Source organism: Rhopilema esculentum, chromosome 20 (genome assembly GCF_057945365.1).
Source record: "Rhopilema esculentum isolate cy_ngs chromosome 20, ASM5794536v1, whole genome shotgun sequence".
Classification (NCBI taxonomy): domain Eukaryota; kingdom Metazoa; phylum Cnidaria; class Scyphozoa; order Rhizostomeae; family Rhizostomatidae; genus Rhopilema; species Rhopilema esculentum.
This window is the reverse complement of record NC_142834.1, coordinates 3,224,822-3,239,300: the sequence shown is the minus strand read 5'-3', so window position 1 is coordinate 3,239,300 and position 14,479 is coordinate 3,224,822. Positions and strand designations below refer to the sequence as shown.

The 14,479-nt window shown below is 36.8% G+C and overlaps 1 protein-coding gene across 4 annotated transcripts in view; it reads left to right on the top strand.

Annotated features, from left to right (window-relative positions):
* Positions 1–895: 895 nt before the first annotated feature.
* LOC135687419 (C-myc promoter-binding protein) overlaps positions 896–14,479 on the top strand; it is a 35,059-nt gene continuing 21,475 nt past the window's right edge. Inside the window, exons 1-13 of one of the 4 annotated variants that reach the window (XM_065203970.2) lie at positions 896–985; positions 4,969–5,270; positions 5,633–5,822; positions 6,050–6,106; positions 6,770–6,839; positions 8,497–8,666; positions 9,402–9,491; positions 10,234–10,379; positions 10,821–10,887; positions 11,274–11,329; positions 12,843–12,987; positions 13,973–14,066; positions 14,305–14,386. In XM_065203970.2, coding sequence (XP_065060042.2) covers positions 4,999–5,270; positions 5,633–5,822; positions 6,050–6,106; positions 6,770–6,839; positions 8,497–8,666; positions 9,402–9,491; positions 10,234–10,379; positions 10,821–10,887; positions 11,274–11,329; positions 12,843–12,987; positions 13,973–14,066; positions 14,305–14,386 — 1,439 coding nt within the window. In that variant the 5' untranslated portion in view covers positions 896–985; positions 4,969–4,998. Of the gene's footprint in view, positions 1,299–4,968; positions 5,271–5,632; positions 5,823–6,049; positions 6,107–6,769; positions 6,840–8,496; positions 8,667–9,401; positions 9,492–10,233; positions 10,380–10,820; positions 10,888–11,273; positions 11,330–12,842; positions 12,988–13,972; positions 14,067–14,304; positions 14,387–14,479 lie in introns of all 4 variants that reach the window. The other 3 variants (XM_065203969.2, XM_065203968.2, XM_065203967.2) reach the window with 3 other exon arrangements.

The following is a 14,479-nucleotide window of genomic DNA, read 5'->3' as shown; positions in this document are numbered from 1 at the left end:
ATGTTTTTGAGATTTATTCAAGGGGTGACCGGATGATAAGATATTTGGGACTAATGGCTAATCCCCCCCGGGCACCAACTCGACACCACTCTGCAAACATAAATAACAGCCATTACGTCAACAATATTCAGCTTGCACTTGACACCATGACATAGTGGCTGAGGTTTGTTGCAATAACAGAGAAAAACTTAGTTTGGTTCTAACCCAGCTACGAGGGATTCCTATCTTTAAAAGAAAATGACGATAATTTCTCAAACAAATCGTTTTGTTCCAGATTTTTTGGGGAGGGGGTTCCATTCCTCCCGCCTTCCTGGGATTTACGACCCTGGCCTTTAGTCTCATAGAATGCGGTACTTCCATTGTGCCAAAACAGAATCTGTATAAAGTTCACTATAACAATTGCCAGACAAGGGTTGGGGAGGTTGTTTGGTGCCATACTCTTCATGTACCTAGACAATAATGGAAAAGTCTTTTTTTCAATTTTAACTGTAAGATAATCAAGATAAGAAACTAAACAAAGTACAATTTTTCGTAATTTTATCACAACTGACTACCGTAAAGTAATTTTTTAACGAACCAAAGCGAAATTCAACGAATGACACAAAGATATTTGGGGTTTTTGCACTCCTAACCACCAACCCCCCCCCCCCTAACCACCACCACCACACACACCCGGTAAATCCGTCCTTGATAGTTTTTGATTGCGAGGAGCATTGAAAATAAATAAATTGGAGGATTTCCCTCAGTTTTAAATACTTACCACTGTCCTTGCACACTGAATCCTGGTTCTGAGAAAAGTTACAGAACCAGCGCCGGAAAGCATAAATTTATATTAGTGAAAAATTCCAAGTTTTTGACAGTAACTACCCACGTTGCCCTATCACCAGTCTCGTGAGAATTCGCGGGAATGCGCGGGATACAGCTCTGATCTTGCTGGTCTTTTTATTGGCGATGATTACATCACCTTGGTGAGCAGCTTCATACAGTAGGTGTTGATTGATAAACTGTTTATTGAATCCATTCAACTGCCTGAGAATATTTTACCTAAAGCCACCGGTAAAAGAACTGACCATTTTTTTAAAACTTTCGATGGGAAGGTTAATTTTGGTAACCTATTGACAATATGCCTGGCAGCTTCCTGTCTTGCCTAGGCCCAACATCGTTAACCAGAAAGTTGATAGCATAAACAGAATTAAGACATTTGGACAGAAAGCAGTATTTTTAGCAACATATTTGGAGATATGTTGGCTTCAGAGACATATTGCCCTTAAAACTGACTGCTGATCGAATTGTAAGAGGTAAGACCACAGCTTTTATTGATCCAAGTTCGAAACTGAAAGCATAGTAGGGTTCGTGAATGAAGCATTTTTCAGTCTTTTGCAATACCTACAGTTCGGGATTGTGAGAAGTACAATTGGGTTTAATCTGACCATTGTTTTGCTGTTACGTGTTAGTAGTTTTTTTGTAATCTATCAATCATTTTGTGGGATCTACTATGGTTTGATATATTGTCGTAAATGTGCCTAAAATCTTAACATTCCTCCCGTTTGTGAATCCATTGTGGAATTTTCTTTGGCAAATTGCCTTTGAATTAGGCCCCATTTCAGTTTCGCTCTAGATTCTTGTTTCGCTCTTCTAGTATAATCGTCAGAATTATTGATCTGGATCTGGTCGAGGCGGTATATTAAATTAGCTGTGACTTAAAGAGTTTATGCAGTGCTATATCTGTAAACGTTTGAAAACTTCGTTCTTCTATTTTTTTGCATAAAAACATTTTCTAATGGCTAAAAATTTACAATCTTAATAATTTTCATTTTAATATATATAAAGGGATATGCATGCAAAACATTTACATCCGTGAAACCGATAAGGAAGAAGTTTCAAGGTTCTTTTGAAATACAAAATCAGTAGAAGATACAAAGAAACTGTTCAAAATAATTTATCTTTTCCCAAGCTACCGATTCTACATTCAAGGAATACATAAAAGTTACCCACGTCATGTAAAAAAGGCATAAAAACATACATTCTGAGAGATAGAATATATGTCTAAACTGTCTAAATCATGAAAAAAAATTGTTAAGCTTGAATAATTAAAGACAGACACATTGAATGCCAAGATGTTACAAGATTGCTACTTTGTGCACACATCTTTCTTTTTTTAGATATATGTTAAAAAGTATGGGATATATAATGTAAGGGAACCACAAAAGGAACTTGTGTAATCATCTTAGGCTGTTTGTACACAAAGAGTATAAAATTTGAGAGATTTTCATGTGGTCCTTACGGGTTTCCTACCAAAAGGGGTGTGTCAGGGCTATTTTTATAGTTGATTCAACTTCCAAAGAAAATTTTCTGTTCAGAATTGAGTTTAATATGGAGTAGAAGTTTCTTTTTAACTTGATTTAAAGTTCAGCAACTCATTTTGACATTTAGTAATGGCTATCAAAGTAGAAGCTTACTGTTTTTGGTAGATTTTGTTGTCTAATACTTTGTGTCTCTAGTCTTATTGGTTTTCTAATACTTTCTATCAACTTGAAGTTTTTCTACTTGATGTTATGTTTTGATGTATTAATAGCATTATATTCAGACACAAGAAATTTTCTGACAGCATGTTTACTTGAGCAACATTTGTTCATTGAAAGAACCTGTTTTTTCTATTTTAAGTTCAATTATCACCTGCCAGACAAAAAACAGGTATAGTGTTAATGGTATCTTGATTTCATGAGCTTGTGACCAATGAATATCTCATGTTTGACAATGTGCTTGAAACAGATTGGCTGCATGTCAAAAGAATGTTTTATCATTGTATGTAAGCCCAGTTAGAATGATGAGAGCTAGGATCCCAAATACAAACCTCCATAGGCCTATAAAATTTATTGTAAGGTTCAAACACTTGTTAGTGTGCTATACATGCCCAGTCTCACAACCAAACTGTTCATTTATACAGATATCCTGCTGGATTGAAAAGTAAAATTCCCCATAACTCATGTGAAAAGGTGTTTTAATAGAAATAAATTATGTTTCAACATTTAGGCACACTTATTTTACCCTAGATCCCTTTTTTTCTTTGTTTCTTTTCCTGAACTTTATGCTTTTCTCTCTTTCGCTATTTACTTGGAATAGCTATGAGGTGACTGATTTATCACAACTGTGATTGTGTTCAAAGTCTATTGTCCAGGGAAAGACGTTATTAATTTTTTTTGTGATTGATACACAGGGAAGAAGATGTGGATTTAGTTTGCTTCTATTGCAAGCTCCATCAGTTGCTAGGCAATGTCTTGCAAGACTGTATTTGGTGTTAGTGAAATGCTCATCTGGTTTTTTTCTGAAAGACCTGACAGAAATTAATCTTTTCTAAGTACCTAGGGTAGAATAGCTATTAATTTGACCAAACCTTTTTGGGAGGTACAATACCTTCAATTTTTTGTCTATCTCACAGTGTTCATCATCATCAGGTACCATCTTCTATCAGAAGGTTGGCTACCATGACCCTCCAACTATCCCAAAATCTGAGTTTTGGTTTGTTGTCATGCTCATAGATAAAACTAAAGGGCTAATAGTGTGGTAAGGGGTAAGGGGCTCACGGTGTTGCTTGCTTTTTCTAAAACATAAAAAAATCTGTGATCATGGGTGTCAATTTTGAAACTTTTTTCCCCCTTTGAAATGGAATGGCCCCATCCTTATTTCAAACCAGACCCATTTTCATGTGTGTCAACAAGAATTTTGAAGGAAAGGCAGGATTGGCACAAAGAGGCACAATTTACCCAAATGGCATTACTTTGCCTGCCTGTGACTCTCAATTCTAGAAATAAGACCATTTAGGGAAGTAAACACCCTGAAATCCCTAACAATTTTGTGTATTTGTGGAATTATATAATGATGCCCCTGATTCATGTTAGCTTGGAAACCCTTATTATCATTAAATCACAGCTGAAATGTTATGTGGTTTACATGAAAAAACATGTTCTAACTTGAAAAAGTTCTTTCACCGCAATTTTTATAAAGATAACAAAGTACTGAAATTTACTGGGTGTTTTGATGTAAGCTACTTTATTCAAAGTATATAATTAAAGAATTATATTTGTTTTGAGCTTGAAGAAATATCATAAGATCTGTGCTAAGGTTTTTTGAAGATACAGGTCAATTTATCTCGCTTTTTAAAAAGCGAATTATACCTTCTATCACTTGCCTTTATGATTCTGAACAGCTTTGAAATGACAGAATGTTTTTTCAATATGAAGTGCACATCATTGTTTTGACATAGGAAGTCTAATAAGTTCATCTTTTGTCTCACATTTTACTTAGTTCAAATCATCTTCTAAAACTGCTCTCTGAATGCTATTACGTTTCCATCTGTTTGGGCATGTTTCATTCTTCTAAAACTTGTCAATTTGCTGTTGATTTTTTCAATTGGTGTTTTGGTCTGGCAACAAAACTTCAAATCAAATTACAAAGAAACATGTTTTTCTGTGTTAACAGAAGATAAAAGTATGTATAACTTGCAGTGGTTATGTTATATGCAGGGCCCCCTAGAGCCGCAACGAGCCCAGGGGCAACCCAATTATCCCCTACCCAAAGCAATAAACCCAGAATGCATTAAATTTGGATATTAAATCCATTTAATAGTCTTTATACTTTTGCTTTATCTTTTTTAAGCATTTTAAAACTTTTTTAAGCACAGACATGATTTATAATTACTGTGTTATTAAGTGCTGTAATTTAATAAGAGACAGTTTACTTACAAGCCGCCCCTCTTTGCTTATGGGCCCAGGGGCAATTGCACCCTCGCCGCCCTCTCAGTGGGCCTGATATATGCAACATTGTGAAAAGAGGTAGAATGTAGCATAAAGCCCTGTACTTTATAACCCTATTTCCTGGTGACTAATTGTTGTGGTAACCATTCAACAAATTAATTACTTTTATCCTTAAATTCTTGTATAAAATTATTTTCAAATTCTTCTTTGATAGCTATCAGTACGGACTTCTTGCCAACAAAATATGGCAAGCAATCCACGTGTGGCAGATTATTTTGTCGTTGTTGGTGCAGAAAATCTGCAGAACCCAGAAGAAGATGTCGAAACACTGGAGCCAATCACAGATCTTGCTGTCATATTCAAAAACAGAGGAGAGACACCACCCCCTGGATACGAATGCATAGACCTGACGCCAACAGGCTTGACTGCAGATTTAAATGCAGGCTCAATACGGAGCGATTCGTGTTTTCTCTGCTACAAAAGAGGCAGAGACAAAGCCCCATTGATGGATATAGGGTGAATATGCATTGTGTTATCCCCTCTACAAGATTCACTTCCTCTTCAAGAAACACTGCTACTTTTTATTCCAGGAATTTCTTTCTTGGCTTAGGTGTTAACCCTCTCTAATTCAGTGGCAGACACCTAGGGGCAGGGGATGGGCATTCCCCCCCAATATTTTGGAGGACATTGGTCTTTTGTTGTAAAAAAATGGGAATATGTGATGTCATCTTATTTGAACAAAAAAATTGCACCCCCCCCCCAAATATTTGACCAAAAGTCCGCCCCTGCTCTGATTCTTCTTGCTTTTAGTCTACCAAGAATTCTTTACATTAGCTGCTACAGGCTTTATATGTGACGTTCAACTTATTTATTTTCAGGGTCCTATACGAAGGTAAACAAAGGCTAATGCCATCATGTGGGATCGTCAACAAAACACCAACTGGCCTAGTTGCTAATGTTAACAACTCAACCAACATGAGAGTATTCATAACATATCGACGAGCACTGCCTCAGTTCGCTCACTCGCAACTTGCAGTGATTGATATATGCGCCATCATTGCCAGTAAGGTACGTATGCGCAGAATCACAACGCATTACCTGATTGGTTGTTTATCCATCCTCCCTTGGAAAAGAAGCTGTGACATTTTGCTCTGGTTGAGCATGACACCGATTTTCTAACGCATGCTACATTACATCAGACTTGTTTTCTCCCCGTTTTTTGTTTAGATTTTTTGAAAACTCAAATCGCTACATGGAAGGTAATATAAAACTAACCTGAATTTTCTTATTTTTAGGGAGAAAAGCCTCCGCACGCCTTCTGCTTGATTGACAGAAATTTAAACCAAGGCCTGGTGAGTCACATGCTTATTCATAACTTGAGAATTTGGGAACCGCAACTTGATAATAAAATTTAGAAAAAGCTCCATGACAGTAAGAACATAATGTGAATCCATTCGACAACTCCTTGTTACATCGTGACAATATAAAATCCGATTAAGTTTAACAAATCCGATAAATAGACAAATCTATTACATTCGGCAATTCCTTGTTACAAATCCGTTTAAAGCGTGTTCATAGCTATGGTGAATCCACTATTAAAGGACATTTTCAGTAAGAGGCAAGTCCCAATTAGGCCTGTCAAAAACGAATACATTTCAGTAACAAATAACTCCTAGTTAAAAATTCCCCACTATTAAAGACAGTGCTAATTTCCAGGAAGTCTTTGGACAACCTGTAAAAGATGGAATTTGGAATTGTCATTAAAGAAGTTCATAATTATTATTTTTCTCATTTTCATCGTCAAATTTTCCACCTGCGGTTATTGTAAAACCGCTTCCTGCTTCGTGTATTGCCTAAACTATACTAGAAATTTGGTGACATACTTTTTCAAATTTTAATAACATTTTGTCTTTTTTAGCAAGAGCTACCCGTTGCTTATAACATCACAATTGCTTGTAATATCGATCTCCTTTTTATAAACACTTTAATCAAGTATTCTTCACATCAACACGTAGGTCGGTTCCGATGTTTATTTGTGCTATCGAAAGTCACTGGCGAGGACTAACTCTGTTTCATACAAAGCAGGTGAGTTTGACGAATCAGACAGTATTTTGGTAACAAAAATGTTCTCAGCTAATCTGCAGGACCACTAGCTTATATAGCGCTTTGAAGTTGTCCATTGCGGATAACACATTGCCAACTGCTATTAAGCAATCAATGTTTATCCCTCGTTTTTCAATCGGTTTAGACAATGCTCTTTATAATGATGCTTGTGTTTGTAATTACTTTAAAGGCATTTGACACAGGTAAAAGCTTACAGCCACTCGACCACGAGGGTTTGACCAATCAAATTGCGCACAGAGAAAAACGCGTGAACAGTTTCCGCCTTTCTGCAAATCGGTGAAATAGAAGAGCAGCGCGCAGTGGTTCCAATTCCTTTCTTGTGCGCGTGCTCTGATCAATTTGGCCTAACTTATTTTTGGTTTCGCTGTACTTATGCATGTCAAATGCCTTTAAAAGCAATGATAAGCTGTGTATACGTTACTACACTTTTGTTGCCCACCAGCTCAATTCACACGATTTCCCTTGAAATTTTGTTGAACACCCTGTGTCCTTGACCACAGAGTGACCTGAAAGGTTTGGAAACTATCGATAAGTGTTAGGCCTATAGTTTGACATATTTACGGATAATTATAAATTTTACGCAAGGCCCTTCTGCTCTTTTCATGGTACTCAGGGCTTTGGTTATTTTGAATACAAGCAAACAATCAGTTGCTGAACTCTGAAAGTGTTTTTCCTAACAGTGGGGTTGGGGCGAAATTTTTTTTTTTTTTTTCATTTGTTTTCACTGTAGTGTGACTAAATACGATTCGTTTAGGTGCTTGACATTTACTTATGATAATGACATGGTTACATAATAACACAAAACGGAAACTGCAGCTAGGCATACAAAAAATTACATTCAGAAATTAAGACTAGACCTTAAAGTTGTCAAATGTGCCTACCCATTCCTGGAATTCGTCACAGCCTTAAACTTGTATGTTAGTTTTTATCTTTGCACGTTCCTCGATAATGGGTATAGGAATATAAGAATAAAAGATCAATTACAAAGAATCATTTCCCGGGAAGATCAATCATACAGTAGAAACCCGCATTAAAGAACATAGGCTTTTTTCTGGCAGCCTGAATAGGTTCTTAATAACCAGGCTGCTATTCTAAATTCCTAGTCTAAATTTCTTAACAAGGTTCTTATATACGTACAGGCCTTGCATATATTAAGAATGTTTTCCACCGCAAGAATTCTCAAAAAGGGACACACTTAAACCAGCTTTTTTATGCTAAATTTCAACCAATCAAATGAATTTGTGTTGTTAGATTGTCCAGTTAGAATACAACATACCATAACCTGATTTACTCTAATAAGAACCTTTTTCAGCCTTAATGTTCTTATAAAAACAGGTTCTTTTACGCGGGTTTCTACTGTACCTCTTTGAAAAAGTCGTTTCCTACAAATCTAACTAATTCTTCTGATTCCTCTGATTAAATAAAATATGGCAGCTATTGTCAACCGGCAATTGGGATACTTTCTTTACTTTTTCTGTTGCGATTCCTGCCACAAGAAGCCGAGCTCATTGTGGCCTCCATTTTTGCAGTAAGTGTCAGCACCATATTCCAGCTGCAGCCGAAGTTTATTTTACGGAACGGGCCGTCAGCTTTTTTAACACCTTTCTGTTTTTTCTAGAAATTATAAGCCGTTATCCACTTGAAGATCACCCGGAATTGTCGCTTCCCAGTTCTGTTCCGCTGTTTTGCTTGCCCATTGGCGCAGTTGTTGAATGCTGGGCTGCCAGTGCAAAACCACCTTTCCCGATATTCTCTACTTTTGCGCTAACTGACGTCAAAGGAGAAAAGGTACGAAATAGCATGACATACAATACATCTTCCCTTCACTTAAAGTATCTACAACTTTACAAGCTGCAGTTCTAGTTTTTGACATCCTACTAGAGTTATACTACAAACTTCTCTGTCTAAGTTTAGTCACGTGTTTACACCACTATTTCACTGCACTACAATGGCTATTTATTGTTGCATTGTGTGCCTATTACTTTCAAGTCATATTTAATCATAAGATAATCTCTGCTTTTTGTGCGTGGTTAACAAATGTTATGAACTGAATGGAATTTTGTTTTTCAGTAACATTTTATCATACAAACGTTTTTCCAAGTCACACACGTTACCTGTACAGAAAAAAGCCTGAATATAAAGGTCGCTTAATATTTTCATATTAAACAGTTATCTTTTCAGAAACTAGCTAATTGATGTTGGGAAGTATCAAAGTTAATGGCCCATTTTATTGCTTTTTCTTCTCCATTTTCGTCTCTTCTTTCCATTTTTTTCCTCTATTTGATTTTTTCCCTCTTTTTTCGTTTTTTTCTCTTTTTCTTTGTTTTTTTCTTGCCTGGTTGGTTGCTTTCACCTCCCTTCCTCCTCTTGTTTTCCCTCGAGATGTCTATAGGCTTTACACTTTTCCTAGTTTACATGCTATTACATGTTTGTCTCCACTTGTTTGTCTTCCGCTTTCATCACCTGCCCAAACCACTTTGTTCATGTCTCTGTTCTTTTTTTAATTGCATTTTATTTTAACAGATATATGCTGCAGGCATAACATTTTTTGAAGAACTCCCGGAAGAGTCCTATTCAGAAGAAGTGCGTGCAATGCTGAAAGAGCAACAGCAAGTAAGGTTCCTCTATTTTTATGCATCCCTTAGAGATCAGCAATTGTGCGACTGCATCCTTGTTACTTTTAGTCGTTTAATGTTGACCTTTAGCTTAAGGCTTCGTTACTTTGGTAGATAACTGTTTGTTTGTTCTTGCATTTGTTTCGTCATAAAGCATAAACGTAGTGGTCTCCGAGTCCTAGAATACTGCACAGATCTTTGAAAGATATATTTCAATGCTGTACAGATCTTTGGCTAAAAGTAAAAATGATTTTCGTCTTTTTACTTGTCGTACAGGAAGATATAAGAGCACCGTTTCATTTGGATTTGCAATAATTAAACTTAAATTGATTGCTTAGTCAATTTTTCTTTTAATATCCGATGTTTACGACCTACCCTATCTAGGGAAATTGTCTTCTGTTGGGATGGGAATGCCCCCATCAAACCTTTTCAAGGGCGAGGACAATGGTGTTTTGTTCTTATAACAATGGGAAATATCACGTCATCTTATTAAAACAATAGCCTTGCCCCCCCCCCAATATTTGACCAAGTGTCCGCCCCTGATTGCCCATTCTTGAAATGTTGCCAGACACGTGTGCTTTTCCCCTCCCACCCCCTTTAAAGTCATAAATTAATTGTTGAAGGCTATCATGGCATATAGACAAGTGTACTGTTGTCTAATGTATATGTATATATAAATCATATATATTGTAGCAATGACTGCAAAATCATCTCTAAATCCACGTCTTCATTTATTGCAGAGCCATGACGGCGAGAAGTACATCGTGCACACGAACAAATGCTTGTGTGTGTTATCGCATTACCCCTTCTTTGATGCCTTCAGGAAATTTTTGCTGGCAATTTACAGATTGTCAATATCAGGCTCACAGGCGATTCCTCTTGAAAGGTCTGATTGTGTTTTTTTATTCAATTTTTTCAAGAAACCTCAAAATAAACTGATTCCACGTTCGATGAACTTAAATATCTAGATCCCCTACTTTGTTCGACATATAGCCAAATGTGAGGATAAGGTCAGCGTTGACAAACTATAGGCCTAACCTTCGAACCGAAACCTCTTTCGCCCTCTATCGCAGTAGCCATGTGATCATTGCCTCTTGTGATTTGATTGCTAACCATACAACACATGACATATAACATATGACAGTTCTTGTCAAAGCAGTGCTACAAAAGGTTCAACTGAAAGGCCGAGATATTTGTTTCAGAAGGCATTTCAAGCTCGAGATAAACGTGGTTTGAGTAATAACCGAGACATGAAACAAGAAGAGTTTTCCTTTTGCTTGAAAAGTTGAATATTACGTTGCTTACAACAATTTATTTAATCTTTTAGGTACATATCTCATTTTATGACCAATGTGGAGTTTCCTACACCTCAAAAACCTCGAGTGCAAGTTTTAGTGAGTTGCTTTTATTATGCTATATTTTTTTGTTTGAAATCATTTGATCGAGGCATTGGTGACTAACCACACGAAGTATTTTCAACCCTAGCATACTGTGTTACCGTGTATTTCAAACACGCTAGGCTACTTTCTTGCCTCCTTGAAATTTTTATCGCCCTTGAACTTTGTTTCTTTTTTCTAAGATTATGATAATGTTGTAGTTTACCAATTTTAAATTTAGAGGATTTCAGAAGTTCCAGTAGCAAAAATTTTTCAAATTTCCTTTTTCCTGTAAAATCTTTCTACCAAATATTTTCCGTTTTAAAAAACTTTTTCCGAGACGTTATATCAAAATGATTAGTTATAGCATTAATTGCCAAACTGTAATGGAAAATCTGTTTTAGATGACGCACGAATCGTTTGATCTTGTGGAACCATCGCATGGACCCCTACCCATCAGGTAAGTGTAGCAATTTCAAGGTTCTTATGTGGATTTATGAATGTATTCGTATTTGCTACGTAGCACCCGAAAGTAGTTTTTAGGACACTGAAAAGCTGTGTTTATTGAGCTGTTTCCCATCCCGTCTCAACCCCATACGGTTACAAAGTTATGGCTAAAACAATTTTGGTGCACCCCATTTTTGTTCCTCTTTTTTGGTTTTCGGCACACAGCGGTGCAACTGTAACTGGTACCGCCTTGCCCCTTCGGCAATCACAACTACACCATATAGCGACCACTTTACACTTGGTGGAACATTTTTCACTTGTACCACTCGTCTGGCACATATCTGGTAACATGTGGTACTTTTTGCCCCCTTCTGACGTCACTGTGACGAAGGTGCCACACCCAACCATGCCCAATATCCCGCCAGTTGTTGCCGGTACCGAGACCTTCAATTTGTATCATGTCCCTTATTTTTCACGTTTTTGGTTCAAAAGTTATGGTCCAAAAAGCGATTTTGGCACTTTTTGGCCCTACTGGACCACCTTCTGGCACACATAGTTTGGCACAGAGAGGTGGTATCCCCATCAAAATGTTGTGCCCCTGTTAGAACTAATGTTGGGTAACGTTGGGTTTCAGTTCCTTTCTCTAGATGTGAATACACCTCATGATTGCTACACCTGTAGTAACAAATAGCTAGCGACTCTCCTCACGACTTGAACCACGGTCTATGGTACTCAAAGTAAGACCCGTCTTATAGCACCCTAAGTAAACCGAGTCTTGTCTCCGTTGACTTTTTAGTCAACCTGAAAAATTATCAGGTCTTACTTAAACCGCAAAAAAGCTTTTCTTCATTCAAATGGATGGAGTCGAATGCATCTAGATGATGGAATCCCTTAATGCGTTTTTTCTTGTATCTAATTGCTTATACCAAAGTAATTAAATTTTGTGTGAGAAGGAAGAACTGCAGGATAGGCTGTCCGCCGGATTCTGTGAATCTTGCAATGAGTGTTGTTATGAAAGATATACAGGAACAAAGCAATACGATTACGAGAATCCAATGTCACGAGATAAAATTTTCAAAATAAATTAAATTTAAAGAATATACTAATATTTCGCCCCGGTATACAGGGCTTCATCAGAGTAAATGAAACGAACGAGTGTATTAAATTAAATTCAGAGTAATTAAATTTTACTGTTTCTGAAGCTATTCGGAGTATATGTCAAATCGATTCAATTTTCTAACTAATTAGGTTTTGAAATGGATAGCCCTTCCAAAGAGAATTCCCAACCAGTTACTAATGCAAACTGCAAGTCCATTTCCAGGCAAGTTGGTATCCATTTGAAACAAAGGGTTGCTAGCTAGACTTTTCAAATTGAAACTTTGGGGAAACCAGTGTTTGATAATCGATATCCATTAACTTCTTGAAGACATGCCATTTGTTTGCTAACGGGACTTTCTTAACAACAAGACTTCCAGTTTGCAACACTGAATAAACTTATGCATGACAAGTCTCTACTTCATTTTCAGCGGAGCCTCCCACTCGTCGTTGTTGCGCTGCCTAGGCCCTGACAACGTGCTCACGTTGTTGTGTTGTGCACTGACAGAACAGAAAGTATTAATACACTCGCTTCGGCCAGCACTGTTGACAAGTGTCGGTGAAGCTATCACTGCCGTAAGTTCCTTGCCTACTTTTGCAAGCTCTTTTATCAATGGTACACCTGAGTTTCAAAATGAGTGCACCTAACCTTTGTTATAGTATATGTCTGTACAAAACCAAACAATTTATTTTTAAACTTGCGCTGCTATATCATTCAGAAGTTTACCTCCCGGATTCAAGATAGTGCCATTTGATATCCAATGATAAGTATAATATCCGATTTGGAAAGTAAAAATACATTGTTTATGTATATTTTAAGACTCCTTAAGAACATTCCTATTTGTCTGATACTTCTTAGAATTGTGTTACATTGTTGTTACTTCTAAGAATTGTGGTACATAGTTGATATTTCTAGGAATTGTGGTACATAGTTGATACTTCTAGGAATTGTGGTACATAGTTGATACTTCTAGGAATTGTGGTACATAGTTGATACTTCTAGGAATTGTGGTACATATTAGATACTTCTAGGAATTGTGGTACATAGTTGATACTTCTAGGAATTGTGGTACATAGTTGATACTTCTAGGAATTGTGGTACATAGTTGATACTTCTAGGAATTGTGGTACATAGTTGATACTTCTAGGAATTGTGGTACATAGTTGATACTTCTAGGAATTGTGGTACATAGTTGATACTTCTAGGAATTGTGGTACATAGTAGATACTTTTTGGAATTGTGGTACATAGTTGATACTTCTAGGAATTGTGGTACATAGTCAATACTTCTAGGAATTGTGGTACATAGTTTATACTTCCAAGAATTGTTGTAGCCAAAAGTACCTCATTCCAAATTGCTGAGGAAGCGGTATTCAAACATCAAATTTCCTACCAGCCAGCGTTGTAAATTCTGCCCCCTCTTATCATATTACCTAGTAGCGTCTCAAGTCAAACACAAGGACCTATCCCCTTTTTATTATTTGTTTTCTGTTCGGAATATTTTCTTATATATCGGAAGTTCAGAGGATGTTCAGATCCAGTTTATTGTCTTTTCTTGCAGCTTTTATTTCCATTTGTTTGGCAATGTCCTTACGTACCTTTATGTCCGCTGAAGTTAGCCGATGTGTTGTCAGCACCATGTCCGTTTATATATGGTAAGATAAATTTAACTCCCTTTATTATATCGTCACAATCACTGCTTGTCTCTCTCTTTCCTCTGTTTTTTCTCTACCAAATGCACCTTTTCCCTGCATTTTGAATCTTCCTTCTCCTCTTTTTGTATCTACAATTTCAATTCCTGCCTCTCGCTCGTCTTTATCCTTTATATTTTTTTATCAATTGTCTGTCTTCCTCCCCTTGTTTAATTTTTACTTTTTCTTGTTTCATCTGCAGGTATTGATTCAAGGTATTTTGATCGAGGTAGCCCGCCAGAAGATGTAACTTGTGTTGATCTTGATACAAATATGATCACCCAGTATGTATTCTCAATTTTACTTTTCAGCTGAAATTACTTTTAGACTTAGCTTCAGCCATTAAGAAATATATGTGAAATGTCTCCCACTTCACA